Below are 23,010 nucleotides of genomic sequence, written 5' to 3'. Positions count from 1 at the left end.
TTGAATCAGAAGAAGGTTTGTAGTGGAAGTTCCCATTAGTTGTTGGGGCTTTGATCTTCCTGTTGTAAATTAATAAGATAGACTTTGGTGTACAGGGCACAATTTCAGAATTTGATGAAACTTTGATGTGAACTGTGAAGGGGTTAATGTAGAACTTGGTGGAATGAGCCAACAAGTGAAATTGAATGCACAGAGGTGTGACGTTACTCATTGCAGTAAGAAGGATATGGAGAGAGAATATGAAAGACGGGTCATCATTTTAAAGGAATGTAGAGGCAGAGGATCCTGGGGGTGTACATGCACAAATTATGGAAATTGGCAGAATAGGGTGCCAAAGTGCTCAGTAAAGCATACAGCATTCTTAACTTTATCAATAGGAGAATATAGTACAACAGCAAAGAATAAAACAAAGGTTAACAGCAATAGTTGGAGAAACTCAGGTTGAGCAGCATCTGCAGAAAGAAAGCAAATTTAGAGAGGTGGGAACATTATATTATTGATAAAGGAGACCATCACTGGAGTAATGAGGGAGAATGTCTTCAAATGAAGCTGTCTGGGTAAAGCTAGGAAAAAAAAATGGACAATTACTTTGCTTGGATTGTACTGAAGGTCTCCCAACAGACAGAAGGAGATAAAGGAGCAGATATGGAGGCAAATCAGAGGTGTGAGTGAAATACGGTTATAGTAGGGAATTTCAACTTTGCTAACATTGACACATGATGCGATCCTAGTTAGTGGGTGAACATTTTGAGAATAGTAACCATAATTCTGTAAGTTTCAAAGTCATTATGCAAAGGGATAAGGATAGTGCTGAATTTGTGTTTAAATTAGGAAAGACTGATTACAGTATCATTAGACAAAAACTGGCAAACAGACTGGGAGCAGTTACATGCAGGTAAATCTACATTTGAAAGTGGGAGTCTTTTAAAAGTAGTTCAGTGAGAATTTAGGGCCAGTGTGTTAATAAGGAGGTATTAGGTGTTTTAGTGGGCTTAAAGAGGCATAAATCTCCAGTGCCCAATGAGATGTATCCCAGGCTGCTGTGGAAAGCAGGAGAGAAGATTGCTGATGCTCCCTGACAAAATATTTAATACTTTGCTGGTCACAGGTAACTGGAGGGTAACTAATGTGGTTCCTTTGTTAAAGAAGGGCAGCAGGGAGATGCCAGGTAAGTACACTGCAGTTAGTCTGATGTCAATGGGAGAGAAATTATTTGAAAGAAATTCTGAAGAATAGGATTAATCGGTACTGATCTGGGATTAGCGCAGAATCGTTGGAAGGAGATCTTGTCTGACTAATTTAAATTTGTTTTTGAAAATGTAACTAAATATATTTGATGATTTGGTTTATATGGACTTCAGTAAGGTCTTTGACACGTTCCCATGTGGAAGGCTGGTGCAAAAGATAAGAGCCCACAGAATCCAAGACTAATTGACAAACTGGATCCAAAATTGGCTTACAAATAGAAGGCAAAGAGTGATAATGGAGGGGTTGTTTTTGTGATTGGAAGCTTGTTAATAATGGTGCGCTACAGAGATCGGTGTTGGAGCCTTTGCTGTTTGTTATGTACATTAACAACTTAGATGCAAATGTGTAAGGTATAATTAGTAAGCTTGCAAATGACACCAAATTGATGGTGGTGTTGATCATGAGGACGATGGTCTCAGGCTAATCAAGCAGAGCAATGGCAGATGGAATTTGATCCTGACAAGTGTGAGGTGATGCATTTTGGGAGGGCTAATAAGGGTATATACAATCAATGATAAGTCCCTCGGGAGTACTGAGGAACAAAGGGACCTTGCTGTACAAGTCCAAAGATCCCTGAAGGTATCAGCTTAGGTAAACAGACTGGTGGAGGTGGCATAAGATAATAGACAATAGGTGCAGGAGTAGGCCATTCTGCCCTTCGAGCCTGCACCACCATTCAATATGATCATAGCTGATCATCCTCAATCAGTCTCCTGTTCCTGCCTTATCTCCATAATCCTTGATTCCACAATCCTTGAGAGCTCTATCCAACTCTTTCTTAAATGAATCCAAAGACTGGGCCTCCACTGCCCTCTGGGGCAGAGCATTCCACACAGCCACCACTCTCTGGGTGAAGAAGTTTCTCCTCATCTCTGTCCTAAATGGTGCCTTCATCAGAGTGGCACACAATATAGGAGAAAAGTCTTATTGCAACTTTGTAGAACATTGATTAGGCCACAGCTGGAATGCTATATGCATTTCTTATCACCACACTACTGGAAGGATGTGATTGCAATGGAGAGGGTGCAGAGGAGGTTACATTTCAGGCAAAATCCTGATGAAAGTCTAAGGGTAGGCTGGGTTGTTTTTCCTGGAGCAGAGGATGCTGAGGGGGGATCTGATTAAAGTATACAAAGTTATGCAAGGTATAGATCGGGTAGATCGTGAGAACCTTTTCATTATGGCTGATGTGTCTAAGAGCAGAGGACATAAATTTTTAAGATGAAGAGTTTTTTTCCCCCAGAAGATTATAGAAATATGGAACTCGCTGCCTGACAGTGTGGTGGAGTCAGATACTCCCACATCATTTAAAAAGCATTTGGACAAAAACTTAAAATGCCAGGATGTAGAGATGCCAGTGTTGGAGTGGGATGGACAAAGTCAGAAGTCACACGACACCAGGTTGTAGTCCAATAGGCTTATTTGAAATCGCAAGCTTTCGGAGCGTTGCTCCATTGTCAAGTGAAGTCGCACTTTATCTGAAGATGGAACAGCTTCCAAAAGCTTGAGATTTCAACTAAACATGTTGGACTGGTATCATGTGACTTCTGACTCAAAATTCTAGGGCACTGTAGGCTATAAGTACACTTTAGTGGGATAAGTATTGTTTGATGTTTGTTGATTTGGCATAGACATAGTGGACTTGTTTCTCTGCTGTATGACTAACTTCGAATAGTTGAAACTTCAAATGTAGTGAACATCTATTGAGGCCCTGTTTAGGCTTCAGGTAGTTGTCCGATAACTGTTCCTCTGTCAGCTGAATCAGCTACCTTATTAACCTTCTACCTAGACTACTGAATTTTAAACTTGTAAAATGGGAAAAGGTATGACAGATTTACCAGTTTTATTTCCACACTGTTCTGAAAGCACTAAAATATATGCTGACTCGGGCTGTCTGTCACTCCGGATGTGATCTCTCCTTCCTGAATGTTCAAAGCTTACTAATCGTGCATGTTAAACAAACTCTCCAAATCCTGTCAAGCTAGGATCTGGGTTTATAAAGGGTCTGTGGGAGGTGTAATTAGGTTTGGTGTTGTAGTAGGTTTGGTGTCAGTTTAATAGTTACCCAGTAGTTAGACTAGGTTTTAAGAGGCAAATGTTTCCTCAGTAACATTTTACTTAACAGCAGTGGAATGGTTGGAATTCTCTCATTTGAATGCACACTTTGAAGAGGGTCCAGACTCGAGGGAATTACTGATTAAAATCTTCAATTTCCTGTGGAATTCCCGTGGAGTCTGCTGCATTGGGAATTCCACAGAGTCCTGATGCGCAACTCTCATCTGTGCTACAGAAATCATTCTCAGGCAACTGGAAAATCTAGACCAATTATATGAGGGACTTGAGAAAACCCAGATGGTTGTTCTTTGTCCTTCAGATTCCTGAGCAGTTCCTCCCCAAGCCTGAATAATGACATATTGGGCAACACTGAACATCCTCTATTCTAACCCTTTCAGATCCTAGAATCCACATAAAATATTCTCCATCACTGCAGGACTTGGAAAATGGACTCTAGTAGAAGCCTATGGTGTACCTTTATTTACCATGAGGACTTGAGGTGCTATTGTTGTGCATGTAATCTTGATGGGTTGTATTAAGATTTCAGTGACGTAGACTGATCTTGTTGCAGCTTTGTATTGCCTTAATAATTGGTAAGTTTCCTGTTGTCCCAGTGAGAGCTTATTGGATCACACTTTGGCTGGCACCTAATCCCTTCCCACCAGACCTGCCTGCCTTGGGTCACCCTACCAGAAGGCAAGAACTCCTAAGGGCATCATTCGGGATCATTGGTGCATACAAGCCATTCTCCATCATGGACTGACTATCTTTATGCATTGGATAAGAAATGCATTCCTTTTTTTCCTGGGAAAAAAAATCAAGATATATTCATGAGGTTTTGTAAGCAGATAGCTTGCAAACATTGCCAAATGCTTTAGGTGGGAATAGCCTTCTCCCCATGCAACAGCTTAACTTCGAACTCTCCATAAAAAATGACATAGCTAAGCTGCTAGAATTAGTAAAGGAAAACATCTTGTGTTTGTATAACTCTTGGCAATTTTTCAGAATCTTGAAGGCACTTTAAAATAATTTATTACACGTGTAGCCAACTGGACATTGGATGTACAAAAGTCCACACTCTGACAAATTGTAATACTTGAAAGATCTCTGTTCTTTGTGAACAGAAAACATAGCACATCTCATTTAACATATGTTCCAGTTCCATGCTTAAATATGTCTGTTCATATGTGTGCATGCAACTTGTATCAGTTCAAACCATCAAAACTGAGAAGAGCCCAACAAAATGCATGTTTACAAAGTATATCAAGATATTTTGTAAGTATCAGAATAATTGAATTCTTTACTGTTGCATGTTGCATTAATGTCACATTGCCATGCTATTAGTACATGAGGGCAGGTCTAGACTTTGTGCATGACTAGCACACTGCATGCATTCAGGGTGGCGATCATATTTTCTCCCCTGTTTGTAAATAATTTAAATTAATGTATAGAATTAATTAAAATTTGATACACAGACAGGATCTGATCAGAAGGATGTGGACCTGGATCCTGGATTTTTTGAAAAAGCATCTGTCAACGTTGGGAGTAAAGCAAGTTGACTTTATTTTTAAAAGTGTTGAGTTATTTTAGGATAAAGTGGATTGTCACAGCTGCTGTGGTAGAATTTGTCACAGTTGTCAAAATGTGAGCAGGGTTTTTGAATCCAGTTATTGAATGTGCATTGGCCTAAAGTATCCTCAGTAAGATGGAAGCTCCTAATAAAGACTCCTCTTCAATTTTGTGGTAAAGAACAGAACTTCCTGATGGAAAGTCAAAGTGAATCATAACCTTCCCCTTCCAAAGATGCTGCTAGACCTGCTGAGTATTCATGTTCTGATTTTTAAAAATATCTGATTTCAATCATCTGCAGTATTTTGCTTTAGGATTCTCAAATAGTTGGACAATTATTCAGAATCATTCATGTCAAGTTATGCATTGTACTCTGTAAAAACTGACAAAGTATTAATGTTCTTTCATTGCAGTTATTTCCAACTGGAAGCTGAAGAATGTAAAGGTTCTACCTCATGAAAAAGGACTGCAAGTCCTGTGGGAGCAACAGGAAAATGTGTCCAAGAGACCTGTGGCTCACTATACTATTGGCTATGGTAAAACTCTGGAAAACCTCAAATTCATCAAGGCAGAGGAAAACAAACGGTCTTTTTTATTACAGGATGTAGGTAAGTGGGTCACTGGCAATTTGCGATGTGAAATAGAGATACCACAAAAAAAATACAGCGCAGGACCGAGCTCTTCAGCCCTCAAAAACTATGTCACCACATTTTACCCTTCCATGCTAAAACTGTCTTCATTGACAGTCATACAGATGCACAGCATAGAAACATGGTCCAAATTGTTCATGCTGACCAGATATCCTAACTTAATCTAGTCCCATTTTCCAGCACTTGGCCCATATCCCTCCAACCCATTCTTATTCATATACCTATCCAGATGCCTTTTAAATGTTGTAATTGTACCAGCCTCCACTACTTCCTCTGGCAGCTCATTCCAAACATGCACCACACTCTGAAAAAGTTGCCTTTTAGGTCTCTTTTAAATTTTACCCCTCTCACCCTAAACCTTTCCCACGGAAAATACTTTGTCTATTTATCCTATCAATGCCCCTCATAATTTTATAAACCTCTATACGTTCACCCCTCAGCCTCCAACGCTTCAGGGAAAACAGCCACAGCCTCTCCCTGTGGCTCAAATGCTCCAACCCTAGCAACATCCTTATAAATCTTTTCTGAACCCTTTCATGTTTCACAATATCCTTCTGATATAAAGGAGACCAGAAATGTACGCAATATTCCAAACATGGCCAAACCAATGTCCTGTACAGCTACAACATGGCCTCCCAACTCCTATACTCAATGCTCTGACCAATAAATGAATGCATACTAAATGCGTTCACTATCCTACCTACCTGTAATCCACTTTCAAGGAACTGTGAACCTGCACTCCAAGGCCTCTTTGTTCAACAACACTCCCTAGGACCTGACCATTCAGTGTATAGGTCCTGCTCTGATTTGTTTTTCCAAAATGCAGCACCTCACGTTTATCTAAATTAAACTCTGTCAGCCACTCCTGAGCCCATTGACCCATCTGTTCAAGATCCTATTGTACTCTGAAGTAACCTTCTTCACTGTCCACTACACTTCCACTTTTGACTAGATTAGATTCCCTACAGTATGGAAACAGGCCCTTCAGCCCAACCAGTCCACACCAACCCTCCGAAGAACAACCCACCCAGACTCAGTTTCCCCCTCCCCCAACCAATGTACCTAACACAATGAGCAATTTAGCATGGCCAATTCATCTGACCTGCACATCTTTGGACTGTGGGAGGAAACCCACGCAGACAGAGGAGAATGTGCAAACTCCACACAGACAGTCGCCCGAGGCTGGAATCGATCCTGGGACCCTGGTGCTGTGAGGTAGCAGTGCTAACCACTGAGCCATCGTGCCGTCCCATCTGCATGTCATCTGCAAACTTATTAATTATAATTCCTGTGTTTATATCCAAATCATGAATATAAATGACGAAACGCAGTGGACCCAGGACCGATACTTGTGTCACAACTGGTCACAGGTCTCCATTCTGAGAAGTAACTCACCACCACTACCCTCTGTCTTCTATCTTCGAGCCAGTTCTCTGTCCAAATGGCTAGTTCTCCCTGTATTCCATAAGATCTAACTTTCATATGGGGAACCTTATCAAACGCCTTACTGAAGTGCATGTAGATCACTTTCACCACTCTGCCCTCATCACTCCACTTTGTTACTACTTCAAAAAACTCACTCAAGTTTGTGAGACATGATTTCCATGAACAAAGCCATGTTGACTATCCCTAATCAGTTCTTGCCTTTCCAAATACATGTACATCCTGTCCCTCAGGATTCCCTCCAACATCTTGCCCACCATCGACGTCAGGCTCACTAGTCTATAGTTCCCAGTCTTGCCCTTACCACCCTTCTTAAAAAGTGGCACCATGTTAGTCAACCTCCAGTCTTCCACCACCTTAACTGTGACTATCGATGATACAAATATCTCCGCAAGGGGCCCAGCAATCACTGCCCTAGCTTCCCACAGAGTTCTAGGGTACACCTGATCAGGTCCTGGAGATTTATCCACTTTTATGTGTTTTAAGATGTCCTCCACTGTAATATAGACATTTTTCAAGATGTTACAATCTATTTCCCTACATTCTATATCTTCCATCAATAGTCCTGAGCCATGCTTCTGTAATTGCTATAATATTCCCAGTCCCATGTTCTGAACAATGCTCTGAATTCATCTGCCTTGTCTTTTAGGCCTCTTTCACTGAAATAAATGCAGTTTAATTTACCAGTCCTACCTTGTTCTCACCTTTGTTGCTGCCTGCCATGACAGTTTGATCACTACACCCACTTCTCCGCTCCCCCCCCCCCCCCCAACCACCATCACTACCACCACCTTAGCAGTTTAAAATCCTCCTGAGCAGCTCTGGCAAACCTCCCTGCCAGTATATTAGTCCCCTTCCAATTCAGGTGTAATCCATCCTTCTTTTGCAAGTTACTTCTACCCCAGAAGAGATTCCAGTGATCAAAAATGTGAACGCTTGTCCCATGCACCAGCTCCTCAGCCACACATTCATCTGCTCTATTCTCCTATTCCTACCCTTATTAACTTGGCACACTGGGAGTAATCAAGATATTATTACCCTCGAAGATCTCCTTTTTAAATTCCTGCCTAACTTTCTATATTCTCCTTTCAGAATCTCATCCTTTTCCCTTCCTGTGTTGTTAGTTCCAATGTGTACCATGACCTCCTGCCAGTCCCACTCCCCTTTGAGAAGACTCCTGCACTACCTGCCTACCCCTCTTACCTTTCCTGGAGTTAACCCATCTACCTGACTGTATCTGTAGCTTTTCTCCCTTTCTATACCTGCCATCAATCACACCCTCTCTCTCTTGTAAATTTCTCATTGCCTCTCGCTGCCGCTGCAACTGATCCATTTGATATGAAAGGATTCACAATCAAAGACACTTCCATAATCATCAGTAACATGGAAACACTCCCTAAACTCCCACATCTGACAAGAAGAGCACATCACTCTACCAAGGCCATCTTAGGCCCTTCACAATCCACAGACCCCAAAAATAGCACTGTTTTATTGCTCTAAGAAAATCAGTGCTCCAGGCTAACTTATAGTTTATATTTTAAAATGTAGTCAAGAAACAGATCTCAATAAAACATATATAGTCAGGAAAGAACCCACTCTACTCATTACTGTAGACTTTCAGCAAGTTTACATGTAACAACTATGCACTTATCTGTTCCTATGCTGTGATGTCTCCTCCAAGGTCAGCTGTGAATTTCGCTGTTTGTTTCCCAGACGTACTCCGCTGTTCAGAGATGCATGAACTCAAACAGCAAAGGAGTAACTTTGCAGATTCACTGTTGTCAGTTATCAGTGTGGATTTCTTTCTTCTCTTTCCCTCACTGACCATGTGTGCACTGCCTTTTGTCTGTCTTCCTCTTTTTAAAAGCGCCTTTGTTTTGATTTTTTTCCCCCAATGTTGAAAAACCATGCAACAGCATATAAAGCATTAATTGCTGCTTCTGGAATTCAAAGAAATCACTCCAACGCCCAAAATATCTCAAAAAAGGAACAGCTCCACCATTCATGTGTTCGTCCAGATGCTTCTTGAATGCTACTATTGTATCTGCTTCTCTCTGGCAATACCTTCCAGGCAGTCAGCACCCTTTATGTGAAAACCTTGCCTTGCACATGTCTTTAAACTTATCCCACCCCTGCACCTTGAACCTAATGATTGCCCCCTCCACCCTGGGAAAAAGCCTAATACATTTCCCTCTATCCATGCCATTCGCAAATGTATATACTTCTATCAGATTGCCCCAACCTCTTGCTTTCCAGTGAAAAAAAAAGTCTATCCAACTTTTCTTCAGTGCTAAAATCCCCTCTACCAGGCACCACCCTGTTTAAACCTTTTCTGAATCCTCTCCAAAGCAGCCAAATCCTTCTGGTACTATGGCGACCCGACCTGTATGCAATATTCCAAGAGTGGCCTAACTAAAGTTCCATAAAGCTGCAGCATAACTTATCTATCCTTGTACTCAAGGCTTTTTCCAATGAAGTCAAGCATGCCATAAGCCTTTTTTAACATCTTGCCTACCTGTGTTGCCAGCTGCAGTGATCTATGGACCTGTACATAGATCCTTCTGCTTATCAATACTCCTAAGCGTTCTGCTGTTCACTGTATAATTTCCACCTGTACTTGACCTTCCAAAATGCACCCCATTTGTCCCGATTAGATTAAACTCCATCTGCTATTTTTCAGCCCATGCCTCCAATTGATCTATAGCCTGCTGTATCCTCTGACAATCCTCCTCACTATCTGCAACTCGACCAATTTTTGTATCATACACAAAGTTACTAATTAGACCAGCTATGTTTTCCTTCAAATCATTTATGTAGAGCACGAACAGCAGAGTCCCAGCACTATCCCTTTGGACCACCACTAGTCATGGCACACCATTCTGAAAAGCATTCTTCTACCACTACCGTCTGTCTCTTCGGACTAAACCAGTTCTGTATTCAACTTGCCAGCTCACCCTAATACCATGTGACTTCACTTTTTTTAATCGGTCTGCCATGGGGACCTTGTCAAAGGCTTTACTGAAGTCCATGTAGACAACATCAACTGCTTTTCCCTCATCAATCATCTTCGCCACCCCCTCAAAAACTCAAAACGTTACTGAGGCATGATCTCCCCCACACAAAACCATGCTGGTTATTGCTAATAAGTCCATGTACTTCTAAATGTGTATGATCTTGTCCCTGAGAATTTTTTTCCAATAATTTCCCTCCCACTGATGTGAGACTTGCAGGCCTGTAATTTTCAGAATTATCCCTGCTACCCTTCTTAAACAATGGGACAATGTTGGCAATTCTCCAGTCTTCTGGGTCCACACCTCTGGCCAAGGTGGACACAAAGATATCTGTCAACACTCCAGCAATTTGTTCTCCAGCCTCCCTCAATGTTCTGGGATAGATCCCATCAGGACCAGGGGACTTGTCTACCTTAATACTATTTAAGACAGACAGCATCTTTTCCTTTTTAATAAAGTTAAAACTCACACAGCACTAGATTATAGTCCCAACAGATTTATTTGGAAATATTAGCATTCAGAGTGCTGCTCCTTTTTAATCGCAACTTTGCTTAGGAATTCAACACTCCCTTCCCTGAGATCATCCTCCAGCAATTCCTTCTCTTCGGTGAAAACCAACACAAAGTATTCATTTAGAACCCCCCAAACTCCCCACTTCTTCTGATTCCACACATAGATTATCTTCTTTGTCCTTGAGTGGGCCAACCCTTTACCTAGGTACCCTCTTGTTTTTTTTTATATATTTTTAAAAGCTTGGGATTCTCCTTAATCCTGTTTGCTAACAACTTTCCATGACCCCTTTTCACCCTTCAAATTCCTTAAGTTATTTCCCACTTTCCTTATGTACTTCAAAGGCTTTGTCAGTTCCCATCTTCCTGGACCTTATATATGCTTCCTTTTTTATTTCTGACCAAGTCATAATATCTCTGGTCATCTAAGGTTCACAACTTGTCATGCCCATCTTCATTCCTGCAGGAGCGTACCACTCCTGAACTCTTATCCACTACTGTTTGAAATACTCACACATGTCCAATGTAGACTTAACCTCAAACAGCCACCTCCAATCAAAATCTCCAGTTCCTGCTTTATATTGTTGTAGTTCACCTTCCCCCTATTTAACATCGTCACTTGAGGACTGTTGTTATCCCTACCATGAGTATTTTAAAACTCACGATATGGTCAGTACTCCTGAAATGCTCCCCCACTGAAACTTCACTCACCTGGCTGGCCTCCTTTCCCAAAAGCAGGGGAATATAACCCCTTCCCTAGTTGGTCTTTCCACACTGTTTGAGGAATCCCTTCTGAATGGTCCTTGCAAACTCTCCCCCATCCAGACCCATAGTACGTAGTGAACCCAGTCAATATACGGGGTGGTGGGCGGGGTTAAAATCACTCACCCCAACAACCCTTCTGGTTTTACATCTTTCCAGAATCTGTCATATTCTCTCCTCTGTCTGCCTCTGGCTGTTGGGAGGCCTGTAATATACCCCTAGCATTATGGTTTCACCTTTCCTATTCCTGAGTTCTACCCATATTGTCTCACTGCACAAGTCCTCTGTGTCCTCCCTCAGTACAGCAGTGAGATACTCCTTTCCCAGTAATGCAACTTTCCCACCCTTTTACCTCCTCTTCCATCACACCTGAAACCTCTAAATCCTGGGACATTCAGCTGCCAGTCCTGTCTCTTTTTCAACCAAGTAATCACAATAATGTCATAGTTCTACGTACTAACCAAAGCTCTAAGTTCACCTACTTTGCCTATTATATTTCTCACATTGGAACACATGCATTTCAGACCACGTTCCCTGCTCCTTTCAGCAGTGTTATATTTGGCTTGGCTTCTACCTCTCCCTCAATTTCTGTATCTACTACCTTCTGATTCCCATCCCCCTGCCACACCAGTTTAAGCTTCCCCAATCACTCTACCAAGTTTTCACCCTAAGGACATCAGTCCCAGTCCTGCCGAGGTGTAATCCATCCAGTTTGTACTGATCCCAATGCTCCGTGAATCTGAACCCCCCACACCATCTTTTCAGCCACGTGTTCATCCTGTATATCGTGCTGATTCTACTCTGATGAGTTAGTGGCACTATAGTAATTCTGGGATAACTACCTTTGAAATCCAACATTTCAACCTTTTTCCTTGTTCCCTATATTCTGCTTTTAGGACCGTCCCTTTTTAAAATAACCTACGTCGTTAGTTTCAGTGTTTGCCCTCCTTCAACTGCTCCGAGGTATCCAGGACCCTAGCACCATGGAGGCAACACATCATCCTGGACTCTCATTTCCAGCCCCAAAACACCTATTTGTTTCCCATACAGTTGAATCCCCTATAACTATAACTTTTCAATGTCTTTGTCTCCCTTTTTCTGCAGCAGAGCCAACTGTGGTGCCATGAATTTGGATGCTGCTGTTATCCGTTCAGAGGCCATTCCCCTCAACAGTATCCAAAACAGTCTATCTGTTTTGCAGGGGATGAGCCACAGGCGATTCCTGCACTGCCTGCTAGGCCCTCTTGCTCTGCCTGTTCACCCATTCCCTTCCTGTCTGTGGAGTCTGAGTCTGCAGTGTGAGCACATGCTATCTACGTACACCAGCCATATGCCTTTGAATTTTTCAGACATCTTAAGTCTTATTAGAATTTAAATAATGTTGCTTTCTGATACTATAAGCTTCATGAAGTTTTGGCAACTTACTGATGTAAGCCATATGTTCCAGAGCCTGGGGAAGTTTATTTTGTGATGGTGACTGCGGAAAGTCAAACTGGAGAAAGCCATCATGTACACAGATCCAATCATACAGCTGGTAAGTTGAAGGTTCTCCTGATCTTTCTACAGTTAATAACAGAAAAACAAGCTGAAAATAGAACACTACTTCCTTCAAGATTAAATTCTAGATGCAAACTTCATGAAGTTCTATTTCATTCCAGCCACCCTGACTGATCCAGTGTTTGTTTTTCTGTATTTGAATCATATGTAATTGTTGTTCTGCAGAATTTGAAGCTTGCTGTTTTAGTCTATGCTTACCAATGATAGTTTACACGAAATGTGACTGAGTTGGGGATTTCTCATATCAATACAATTTCAAGATTGCACTAAGGAATAACACCTTAAAGATGTTCCCAATCATGCCATCCTACACATCTCCCAGTTGACACCAGCCATTTGAGTAATTAAGCAGCTTGTTCGCCACAAGGACAGAGTTTGACATTTCACCAAGGATCCACATTTTCTGCTAATCAGAAAGCAGGTCTCCAGAGTGGAAAGCCATTCATAGCTGTACCAGCAATTTTCCCAAATTCCTTAGTGGGGTAGCATTGCAGAAGGATATCTGGCCCCCAGAAACATGTTCTTAGCACGATGTTGGCGGTGGTGGTGTAGTCAGCATTCGGGCACTGAATGAGAAATGCAGGAACAGAAGAACAAAGAATAGGATTGCTAATTACAGTAGGGCAGCCAATTATTTAGAAGGAAGATTGTTCATGCAAAGAGGTATGAGAGTCTGATTTTTGAGCCCAGTGGTGAAGAAGGATAACAACATCTGCTAGAAGAGCAGAATCCTGAGCACTTGGAGAACAGTGGAGAGGAGAGGGGCATGAGTGTCAGACCTGCAGTACAACAAAAGTAACTGTCAAAGATAAAGCTACCACAAGAAGAGCGAGACCAGGTGATGCACGAGTTGCAACTCTCTTTTGACAGATGCCCATGGAAGTCTGTGCCCTTGTTGCTGAAGGTATCTAACCTCACATTATTGCTTACCATGACTGCCAAAGTCTTTGTAGCCTTGAACTTGTGTGCTTCTGATACCTTCCAAGGATCTGCTCAGATTCGTGGTGGCATTTCATAAACAGCTGGTTACCACCGCAGCTCACAGGTTATTCATGCCCTTTATTCAAGGGTGAAGATTATTGATGTGAGTAGGGCAGTGGATGTTCTCTATATTGACTTAGAAGCAAGGTCAGTCATGGTAGGCTGGTCTAGAACATTAAGTCGCATGGAATCCATGGTGAGTTGTCAAGTTGGGATGCAAAATTGGCTTGGTCGTAGAAGACAGAGGGTAGTTGGAGGGGTGTTTTTCTGACTGGAGGTCTGTGACCAGTGGTGTTCAACAAGGATCAGTACTGAGATCTCTGTTGTTTGTAATATATAAATAATTTGGATGGAATTGTAGATGGTCTGATTAGTAAATTTTGTAGATAACACAAAAGTTGGTGGAGTTGTGGATAGTGAGAAAGTTTGTCAAAGTTGGAAAGTTGGGTGGAAAAATGACAGAAGGAGTTTAAACTGGACAATTGTGGCGTGATGCATTTTGCAGGTGAAATGCAAGATGAAATGTGATGATACTGTTCCTTTAACCAGGTTAGGTTGTCCTTGTAGATTTTTTAAGTTGTAAAGACATAGGCTCTGAAATATCTTGATTGATCTACTTGGGGAAGCTTTTAAGTTTTAAAAAACTTGTACAATGAAAGGGGAATGGCCAGTTCTCCCAGCTGACCTTTCCTCTGGTTTAGTTTGGTGTGTGTTTGAGGAATCTGGCTGTTCAGAGAAAGCAGTCAGTCAGTTTTGAGGCTGCTGGTCAAAGGAACAGCTACATGGAAGAAGGTGGTCCATGCTGAATCTCACTGCCATCTCTCCTAGTGCTTGATTTTTCTTTTTTTGCTAAGGGGTGTTTGAGGGGTTTGTTGCAAATAATTGGAACAGCATCGTTTGGTTGGGATAATCTGTTAGGTTAAGTTATTCTATGTTTGTTCTTTTGTTTGTGTTTCATTTGTTAACCTTGAAAATAATTTCTGTTTGTTTGAATCTAAGTGGTTAGGCCAGCTGCATCACTCCTGAAATGTCCACTCCTCACCTGCTTAAGACAATTAGAAAAGGTCGGTCCGGGTTACTTTCTTGAAATGTTTTGAGGTCTGTCTGGGTCCATAATAGAAAATGTTCAGTAAGTGGCAGGATCCTTAAAATTGATATTCAGCGGATCTTGGATGCAAATCCATAGTTATCTCAAAGTGGATATAGTGATAAAGAAGGCATACAACATGCTTGTATTCATCATTCAGGGCATTTAGTATAAAAGATGGTAAGTCATGTTGTAACTGTACAAGACTTCAGCTAGGCCACATTTGAACTATTGTGTGTAGTTCTGGCCACTACATTGTTGAAAGGATGTGGTTGCTTGGAGAGGGTGCAAAAACTCTAATCAGGATGTTGTCTGGATTTTAGTGTGTTAGCCAAAAGAAGTTGGATAAACTCGGATTGTTTTTGCTAGAGACTTGGATAGACGAGATAGTAAGAATCTTTTTCCAATGCATCCCACCCTGGCAATGTTTTTCTACAACCTCTACCATCAGGGGAAAGGTGCAGAATCCTGAACTCACGCACCAGCCGGTTTTGAAACAGTTTCTAACCTACTGTTGTTAGAATTTTGAATGGACTCTCAAACTCTTAACATTAGTTTGTACCTGTGTTTTTGGTTTTGCTGCTTTTTACCTATTATTTACTTATCTATGCTACTTAACTATGTGATCTGCCTGTATTGCTCACAAGACAAAGTTTTTCACTGTGCCTCAGTACACGTGACAATAAATTCAATGAGTTTTCAGATGCATGGAACGTACAGCTTGGATCACTTAATCAGTTACCACCAATGAGGAAGGACATGTGCCCAGAGGTTTTGCCTCGCTGTTGAGGATTCTGTTATATCATTCACCATCTCACAACGTCTTACATCTCTTTGCAATATTATGAACCAGACCAGAGCCCCTCAAAATATTTTAACAAAGTAGCCTATCTCGAACCTTTCCTTATTTTTAAGGCAAATGTAAAGTATCTTGTTCCAGAAGCAATGCAACTGATCAAACTGCACTGATGTTAAGCCAAAACAAAATTTATTTAAGCGCTATACATAAAATGCAACCAAAGAAAGAGGAATCTAGAATAACTTAATTCTATTGGTAAACTTAACTGAATATTAAATATAGTAACTATCACTAATTAACTGTTCCAAAGTAGTAACATCTCAAACACACCCTTTGACAAAAAGGAAAATTCAGAGAAACAGAGAGAAACCCCAACTTTGGGCTGCAACTGCGAGAGGGAAAAGATAGCTTCTACTGCAGGTTCATAGCTCCTTGAGAGTGGAAGTGCAGGTAGATAGGATAGTGAAGAAGGCATTTGGTATGCTTTCCTTTATTGGTCAGAGTATTGAGTACCAGGAGTTGGGAGGTCATGTTCTGGCCAACATTGGTTGCGCATTGGTCAGGCTACTATTAGAATATTGCATGCAATTCTGGTCTCCTTCCTATTGGAAAGATGTTGTGAAACTTGAAAGGGTTCAGAAAAGATTTACAAGGATGTTGCCAGGGTTGGTGGATTTGAGCTTTAGGGAGAGGCCAAACAGGCTGGGGCTGTTTTCCCTGGAGCGTCGGAGGCTGAGGGGTGACCTAATAGAGGTTTATAAAGTCATGAGGGGCATAGATAAGATAAAGAGTCTTTTCCCTGGGGTCGGGGAGTCCAGAACTAGAGGGCATAGTTTTAGGGTGAGAGAGGAAAGATATAAAAGAGACCTATGAAGCAACATTTTCATTCCGAGGTGTATGGAATGAGCTGCCAGAGGAAGTGGTGGAGGCTAGTAAAATTGCAACATTTAAAAGGCATTTGGATGGATATATGAATAGGAAGGGTTTGGAAGGGTATGGGCCACGTGCTGGCAGGTGGGACTAGATTGGGTTGGGTTTTCTGGTCAGCATAGACAAATTGGACTGAAGGGTCTGTTTCCATGCTGTATAACTCTATAACTATGACTCTACTTCAAGTCCACAACAGGAACTGCTTAAAGCTAAACCTAAAAACTGGGAAAAAAAAACTAGAAATCCTGGTCTGAGAGTGCTAGCCACACCTATCCAGGTCAGAAATCACATGACACTAGGTTATAGTCAAACAGGTTTATTTGAAATCACAAGCTCTCAGACTGCTGCGCCTTTTTCAAGTGAAGTAAAGAGAAAGATACAGACACAGATTTTATAGGCAGAGAGATCAAATATTGTACAAATGGTGTGAGTGAAGTATCAACAGGGTGAATAATAAATCTCTGCAGGTGATCAAAAGTGTGATTAAAGTGTCAATGGCTGAATAGCAAGTGAATAACATTGTATCCTGTTCTCCAGGAGTCGGGCATCACTTCAGCAGTCAGGGACATTCAACCTCCGATCTTTGGGTAAACATCCGCCAAGGCGACCTTTGAGATACACAACAACACAGAATCACCGAGTATGAACTGATAGCCAGGTCCCGCACCCAAGAAGATGGCCTCAACCGTGATCTTGGGATCATGTCTCACTAGATATAACCCCACCATACTGTTCTGTATCTGGAAAATCTTCCTTACTGTTCTGTTTTGACACCATCACCTTGATAACTTATGATATCTCTACCTTAGTTAGTTTGTACAGTTTTGAGATTATGTGTTACTTTGGTTGGACCCTCAGTTCCAGCCATTTGGTTTGTCTCCAGTGCCACCTTATTTTTAATTATTTTGTAATTATCTGTCTGCCTCAATTACTTGGATTATAGGTCATCCCTTCAGTTGCTATTCAGCTGTTGGCACTTTACTTACACTGACATTTTTGCTCACCTGCAGAGACTTAGTATTCAGCCTGTTGGAACTCCACTCCCACCATTTATATGATCTTTTGATCTCTCTGCCTATAAATTTTGATGAAGGGACAGCATTCTGAAAGCTTGTGATTTCAAATAAACCTGGTGTCATGTGACTTCTGACCTTGTCTACCCCACATCAAACCTGTCCAGGCTGCCTCCATTGTTCCAGCATATTTTTTTAAAAAAACAAGACGTCAAGCTGTTCACTCCAGTGGTTCTGGTAGCATCTCTACCTTAAACCTGTCTTCAAAAAAAAGGACAAAATAATCTTTTAAAGCTACAGCAGCAATAAAGAGTTTTCTTTAAAGTGTTGTTAGTTATTTGAGAGAGAGAGAGAAGATAGAATCAGAGGTAACTGTATTTCAGATGAATAAAGGCAACTACAGAGGCATGAGGGAGGAGCTGGGTAGAATTGACTGGGAGAGGAGCCTAGCAGGAAAGACGCTGGAAAAGCAATGGCAGGGGTTTCTGGGACTAATTCAAGAGACACAGCAGAGATTCATCCTGAGGTAAACGAAGCATGGTACAGGGAGGGTGAGGCAACCATGGCTAACCATGGAAGTCAGGGATAGTATAAAAACAAAAGAGAAAGCATGTAAAGTAGCAAAGAACAGTGGGAAACCAGAGGATTGAGAAACTTACAAAGGCCAACAGAAATAAATAAGGAGGGAGAAGATTAAATATGAAGGTAAACTAGCCAGTAATATAAAGGAAGTCTAAGTGTTTCTTTAGCTATATAAAGGGCAAAAATGGACATTGGGCCACTGGAAAATGACACAGGAGAGATAGTAGTGGTGAACGAAGAAATGGCTGAGTAACTGAATAATGACTTCGTGTCAGTCTTCACAGTGGAAGACACAAATAATACCCCAAAAATTCAAGAGAGTGAGGGGGCAGAGCTGAGCATGGTGGCCATCACCAAGGAGAAGGTGCGAGAAAAACTGAATGGTCTGAAGGTAGATAAATTGCCTGGACCAGCTGGGCTACACCCCAGAGTTCTAAGGGAGATAGCGGAAGAGATAGTGGAGGCTGTAGTGGTAATCTTTCAGGAATCACCTAGAATCGGGGAGGGTCCTAGAGGACTGGCAAATCACTAACATGACATCCCTGTTTAAAAAAGGAGTAAAGTAGAAGATGGAAAATTACAGATTAATTAGCCTAATCTCAATTGTGGGTAAAATCCTGGAATCCATCGTGAAGGAGGATGAGGTTTCTGAATACTTAGACGTGTATGGTAAAATAGGAACTGTCAGTATGGTTTCATCAATGGTAGGTCATACCTGAAAAATCCGCTAGAATTCTTTGAGGAAGTAATGAGCAGATTAGACCAAGGAGAACCAATAGATGTTATCAAAAAGGCCTTTGACAAGGTGCCACACAGGATGCTACTGAGTAAGATAAGGGCCCATGATGTTAGAGACAAGGTGCTAGCATGGATAGAAGCTTCACTGTCTGACAGAAAGCAGAGAGTGGGGATAAAAGGGTCTTTCTCAAGATGGCAACCGGTGACAAGTGGTGTTCCACAAGGCTCCATGTTTTCACATTAACTATCTACATGAAGGAACTGAGCACATTCTGGCTAGGTGTGCAGACAATACAAAGATAGGTAGAGGGACAGGTAGCATTGAGGAGGCAGGGAGGCTGCAGAAGGATTTGGATGGGTTAGAGTGGGTAAAGAAGTGGCAGATGGAGTATGATGGGAAAGTGTAAGGTCATGCACTTTAGTAGGAAGATTAAGGGCATGGAATATTTTCAAAATGGGGAGAAAATTCTGAAGTACAAAGAGACTTAAGAGAATTCTGGACTGGAATTCCTAAGGTAAACTTGCAGGTTGAGTCACTAGTTAGGAAGGCAAATGTAATGATGGTATTTATTTTAAGAAGACTTGAATATAAGTACTTCTGAAGCTCTGTAAGGTTCTGGTCAGACCACATTTGGAGTATTGTATGCAGTTTTGGGCTCCATATCTCAGGAAAGATGTACTGGCCCTGGAGTGTGTACAGAGGAGATTCACGAGAATGGTCCTAGGAATGAACAGTTTAACACATGAAGCGTGTTTGAGGACTCTGGGTGTCTACTCGATAGTATTTAGAATGATGAGGGGGGACGTATTAGAAACTTACAGAATACTGAATGGCTTGGGCAGAGTGGATGTTGGGAAAATATTTCCATTGGTGGGAGAGACTGGGACTCTCGAGGGCATAGTCTTAGAGTAAAGGGAAGACCTTTTGAACGGAGATAAGGAGAAACATCTGTAGCCAGAGAGTGGTGAATCTATGGAATTCACTGCCACAGAAAGCTGTGAAGTCCAGGTCATTGAGTATATTTAAGATTGAGATAGATAGGTTCTTGATTGTGAAGGGGAGCAAGGGTTGCGGGGAGAAAGCAGAAGAATGGGATTGAGAAGCTTATCAGCCATGATCAAGTCTGCTCTGCCATTCAATGGGCTGAATGGCCTAATTTCTGCTCTTATGTCTGATAGACTTATATAATGCAAGAAGAAGTCTGGGAAAAAAAAAGTGAGGGATTTCACTCTCCTCTTCCTCAGTGACTGCTTCTGCCCTTGCTGGACACTTCAAATGATTAGAGGAAGATACTGGTCTCCTAGCGGCATTACCAGTGCCACTGACTGCTGTCAACTACTTGGTACCTTTTTGGATGCTGTGTATGTCAGTCTACAATTCCTGCATCCTCTCCATGCTGCAACTTATGGTTATTCATGAGATGGACCACTGTTGCAATGTAGAAGCTTTTTCACTCAAATCTGAGCCATTGTGACGCACGAGCTAATTGAACTCCTCCACCTTCTGTCCGAAATAACTATAACATGTTTTTTTTTGCTGTTCATGCTGGTGTCTCCTTATCATACAATCATACTCAGCTGAGGAGAACAAAGTTTTTTCTCCCTTCTAATGAGAGGTCTGATCATTTCTCCCTCTTACGACTCCTGTGCGTTACTGCCCTAATCATTATCCTCTGTCATCATATCGAGATGTGCATGCAGACGTACTGAGCTGGTGGAATGTATGGCAATGCTTCTTCACCACTTTGGTCCTCTGGGTCCATAGTGGGAGAGGACAGGGTGCCCTGGGTTGGATGTAAACTCACAGGATGTTGATAGCTAGACACTATAGATAAGAACCACTGAAATGCTGAGGCCATAGTGTTCGACAGACTGTCAGGCAGGGATAAGTGCAGTATACTCACTCCTGACCATGCTATTTATTGTGTTCAGTAGGTTCATCAAGAACGTCTGACTTAGCAGGCAGGACCGCCATCAATTCCACCATCTCTCCCCTCTTTTTTTTCTGCCTACTTCATTAGAATGACATAGCAGAACAACAGCATCTGCCCTACTGTGTAGGCCTTGTCCTGTTATTGAATGCCTCCTTCTCTTGTGTTATGTACTCGGCCAGACCACTCAAAACGTTCTTAAGCAGGCAGCCCAGACCATAACTTTGTAATTTGTTTTGGTAAGTGTACAGTGACAATTACCCAGAGTAAGTTAACTAGGCTGACTACTAGATTTTAAAACAAACAAAAATTTATTCACAAAATTACATAATGAAACACAAAGAACAGAGTAAAGAACTATGACAGAACTCAGTCTATCCAAACTAGGTTTAAATATGTTGTTCTGAATATGCACAATAATCCCAATAAGCAAATTCCCTTTAAAAACCAGTATAAATGGAACACATGCTTACAGGTTGAAGTTGAAGGGCAGAAAGAGAGAGAGAGTTTCCACACAGCTCGCTGTTGAACTCCCTACCAGTTCAAGACTGAACTAAACTGCTCAGCTCGAGAGCTGACCACTCCCCTTTCATTATGCAGGTCACTTCTAAAACATGACCACTTTGGCCTGACGCCTTATCTGTTTACATATAAACAAAAGGTCTCAAAATCTTTTTCATCTCTGTACCAAACCAGACTGATCGGAGCCCAGCCTGGTTTATTACCCTCTTGAAAAAAAAAATGTGACACTTGGGAGGACAAATGTTAGATAAGATGCTTCTGTCCTCTGTATCCTCTGCTATCTACCCCATGCATTAGAATCTGCTTGTTTCAGTAGTTATAGGTCCTCAGTATTATAGCTCTGAGCCATTCTGAGATGTCAATAAGAGGCTTGGGTGTACATCCCTCCTCTGTTCAGGAATAGCATGCATCTTGAGGCCTCACATATGATGCAGCTTTTTCATGGTGTAAGACTGGAGACATTTCATAAGTTTTGGGTTCACATTCATCCTGAGAGTTGTTGAAACTTATACAGTAGTCTATCCAAGCTCCTCTTGTCTTGCTTTGCCAGTGAGGGTGGCAGTAATCTGAAATCTGGTGTTTTTGGTTTCTGTTGGTGGCCTTCTCTTCCTCCACATTCTGAGAAAAGGACACTTCTCCCTCACAGACTCTAATATTGAATTCAGATTGAATATTGATAAAGTGAGGGGCTGCCCTTGCCCAGGAACTTACAGCTTCCATCAGTCTTAAGTCCAGGTGCTGGCCTGTGAGACTTTGCTTCTGGCTGGTACAGAGGAGATTCATCAGGATGTTGCTCAGGCTGAGAGTTTCTGTTATATCGAAAGAATGGACAGACTGGGGTTATCTTCCATAGGACAAAGGAGAGTGAGATGTTTAAAATTATGAGGGACTTAAGACAGGAAGAAACTGTCTTCGGAGTGATCAATGATGAAGGAGGCATATATTAAGTAGTCATATACCTTAAATACACTGGGCTAAAGGGCTTGTTTCCGGGCCTAGTGCAAATATCAAACTCGATTAAGTCTATTTTCCTACGTTTGGCCTGTAACCCCTGAATGCCTTAGCATTATAAGAGCTCATCCAGATGCTTCCTAAATATTGCAAGTACCTGCTTCTATCACCCTCTCAGGCAGCATGTTTACCATTCTCTGGGTGAAAATATTTTTCCTTCAATCCATTCTAAATCTGTCACTTCTCACCTTCAATCTATACCCTTTGATCTTAGGCATGCCTGCCATGGGAAAGACGCTCATGACCTACCCTGTCCATACCACTCAATTTTGTATACCTCAAAGCAGATCCCCGCCTCCTCTGATCCAAGGGAAAAAAGGAAAACTAACCCAGCCTACCCAGCACCTCATCATAATTGAGACTTTTCATCCCAGGCAACATCCCTGGTGAGTCTCCTTTGCACTCTGTCCAGTGCCATCACATCATTCTGATCATGTAGCACCCACAACTGCACATAATATTCCATCAATGATCTGATCAACATTTAATAAATTTGGAATAAGTCTTCCTTACTGCTGCATTCTACACTTCAACAAATGCTGCCTTCACTAACCTGTGTATCTGTAATGATGTGGACTTGTACACCAACATCCTTTTGTTCCTCAGTGCCGC

The 23,010-nt window shown here is 41.7% G+C and overlaps 1 protein-coding gene across 1 annotated transcript in view; it reads left to right on the top strand.

Annotated features, from left to right (window-relative positions):
* fndc1 (fibronectin type III domain containing 1) overlaps nt 1-23,010 on the top strand; it is a 373,864-nt gene that overhangs the window by 83,795 nt on the left and 267,059 nt on the right. Inside the window, exons 2-3 of the mRNA XM_043696167.2 lie at nt 5,286-5,480; nt 12,695-12,781. Coding sequence (XP_043552102.2) covers nt 5,286-5,480; nt 12,695-12,781 — 282 coding nt within the window. The remainder of the gene's footprint in view (nt 1-5,285; nt 5,481-12,694; nt 12,782-23,010) is intronic.

This window comes from Chiloscyllium plagiosum, unplaced genomic scaffold (assembly GCF_037043375.1).
Source record: "Chiloscyllium plagiosum isolate Xiang-an unplaced genomic scaffold, Cpla_swu_hap1 HiC_scaffold_10, whole genome shotgun sequence".
Lineage (NCBI taxonomy): Eukaryota > Metazoa > Chordata > Chondrichthyes > Orectolobiformes > Hemiscylliidae > Chiloscyllium > Chiloscyllium plagiosum.
The sequence above is the reverse complement of the archived record's forward strand: the minus strand, read 5'-3'. Positions and strand labels throughout refer to the sequence as shown.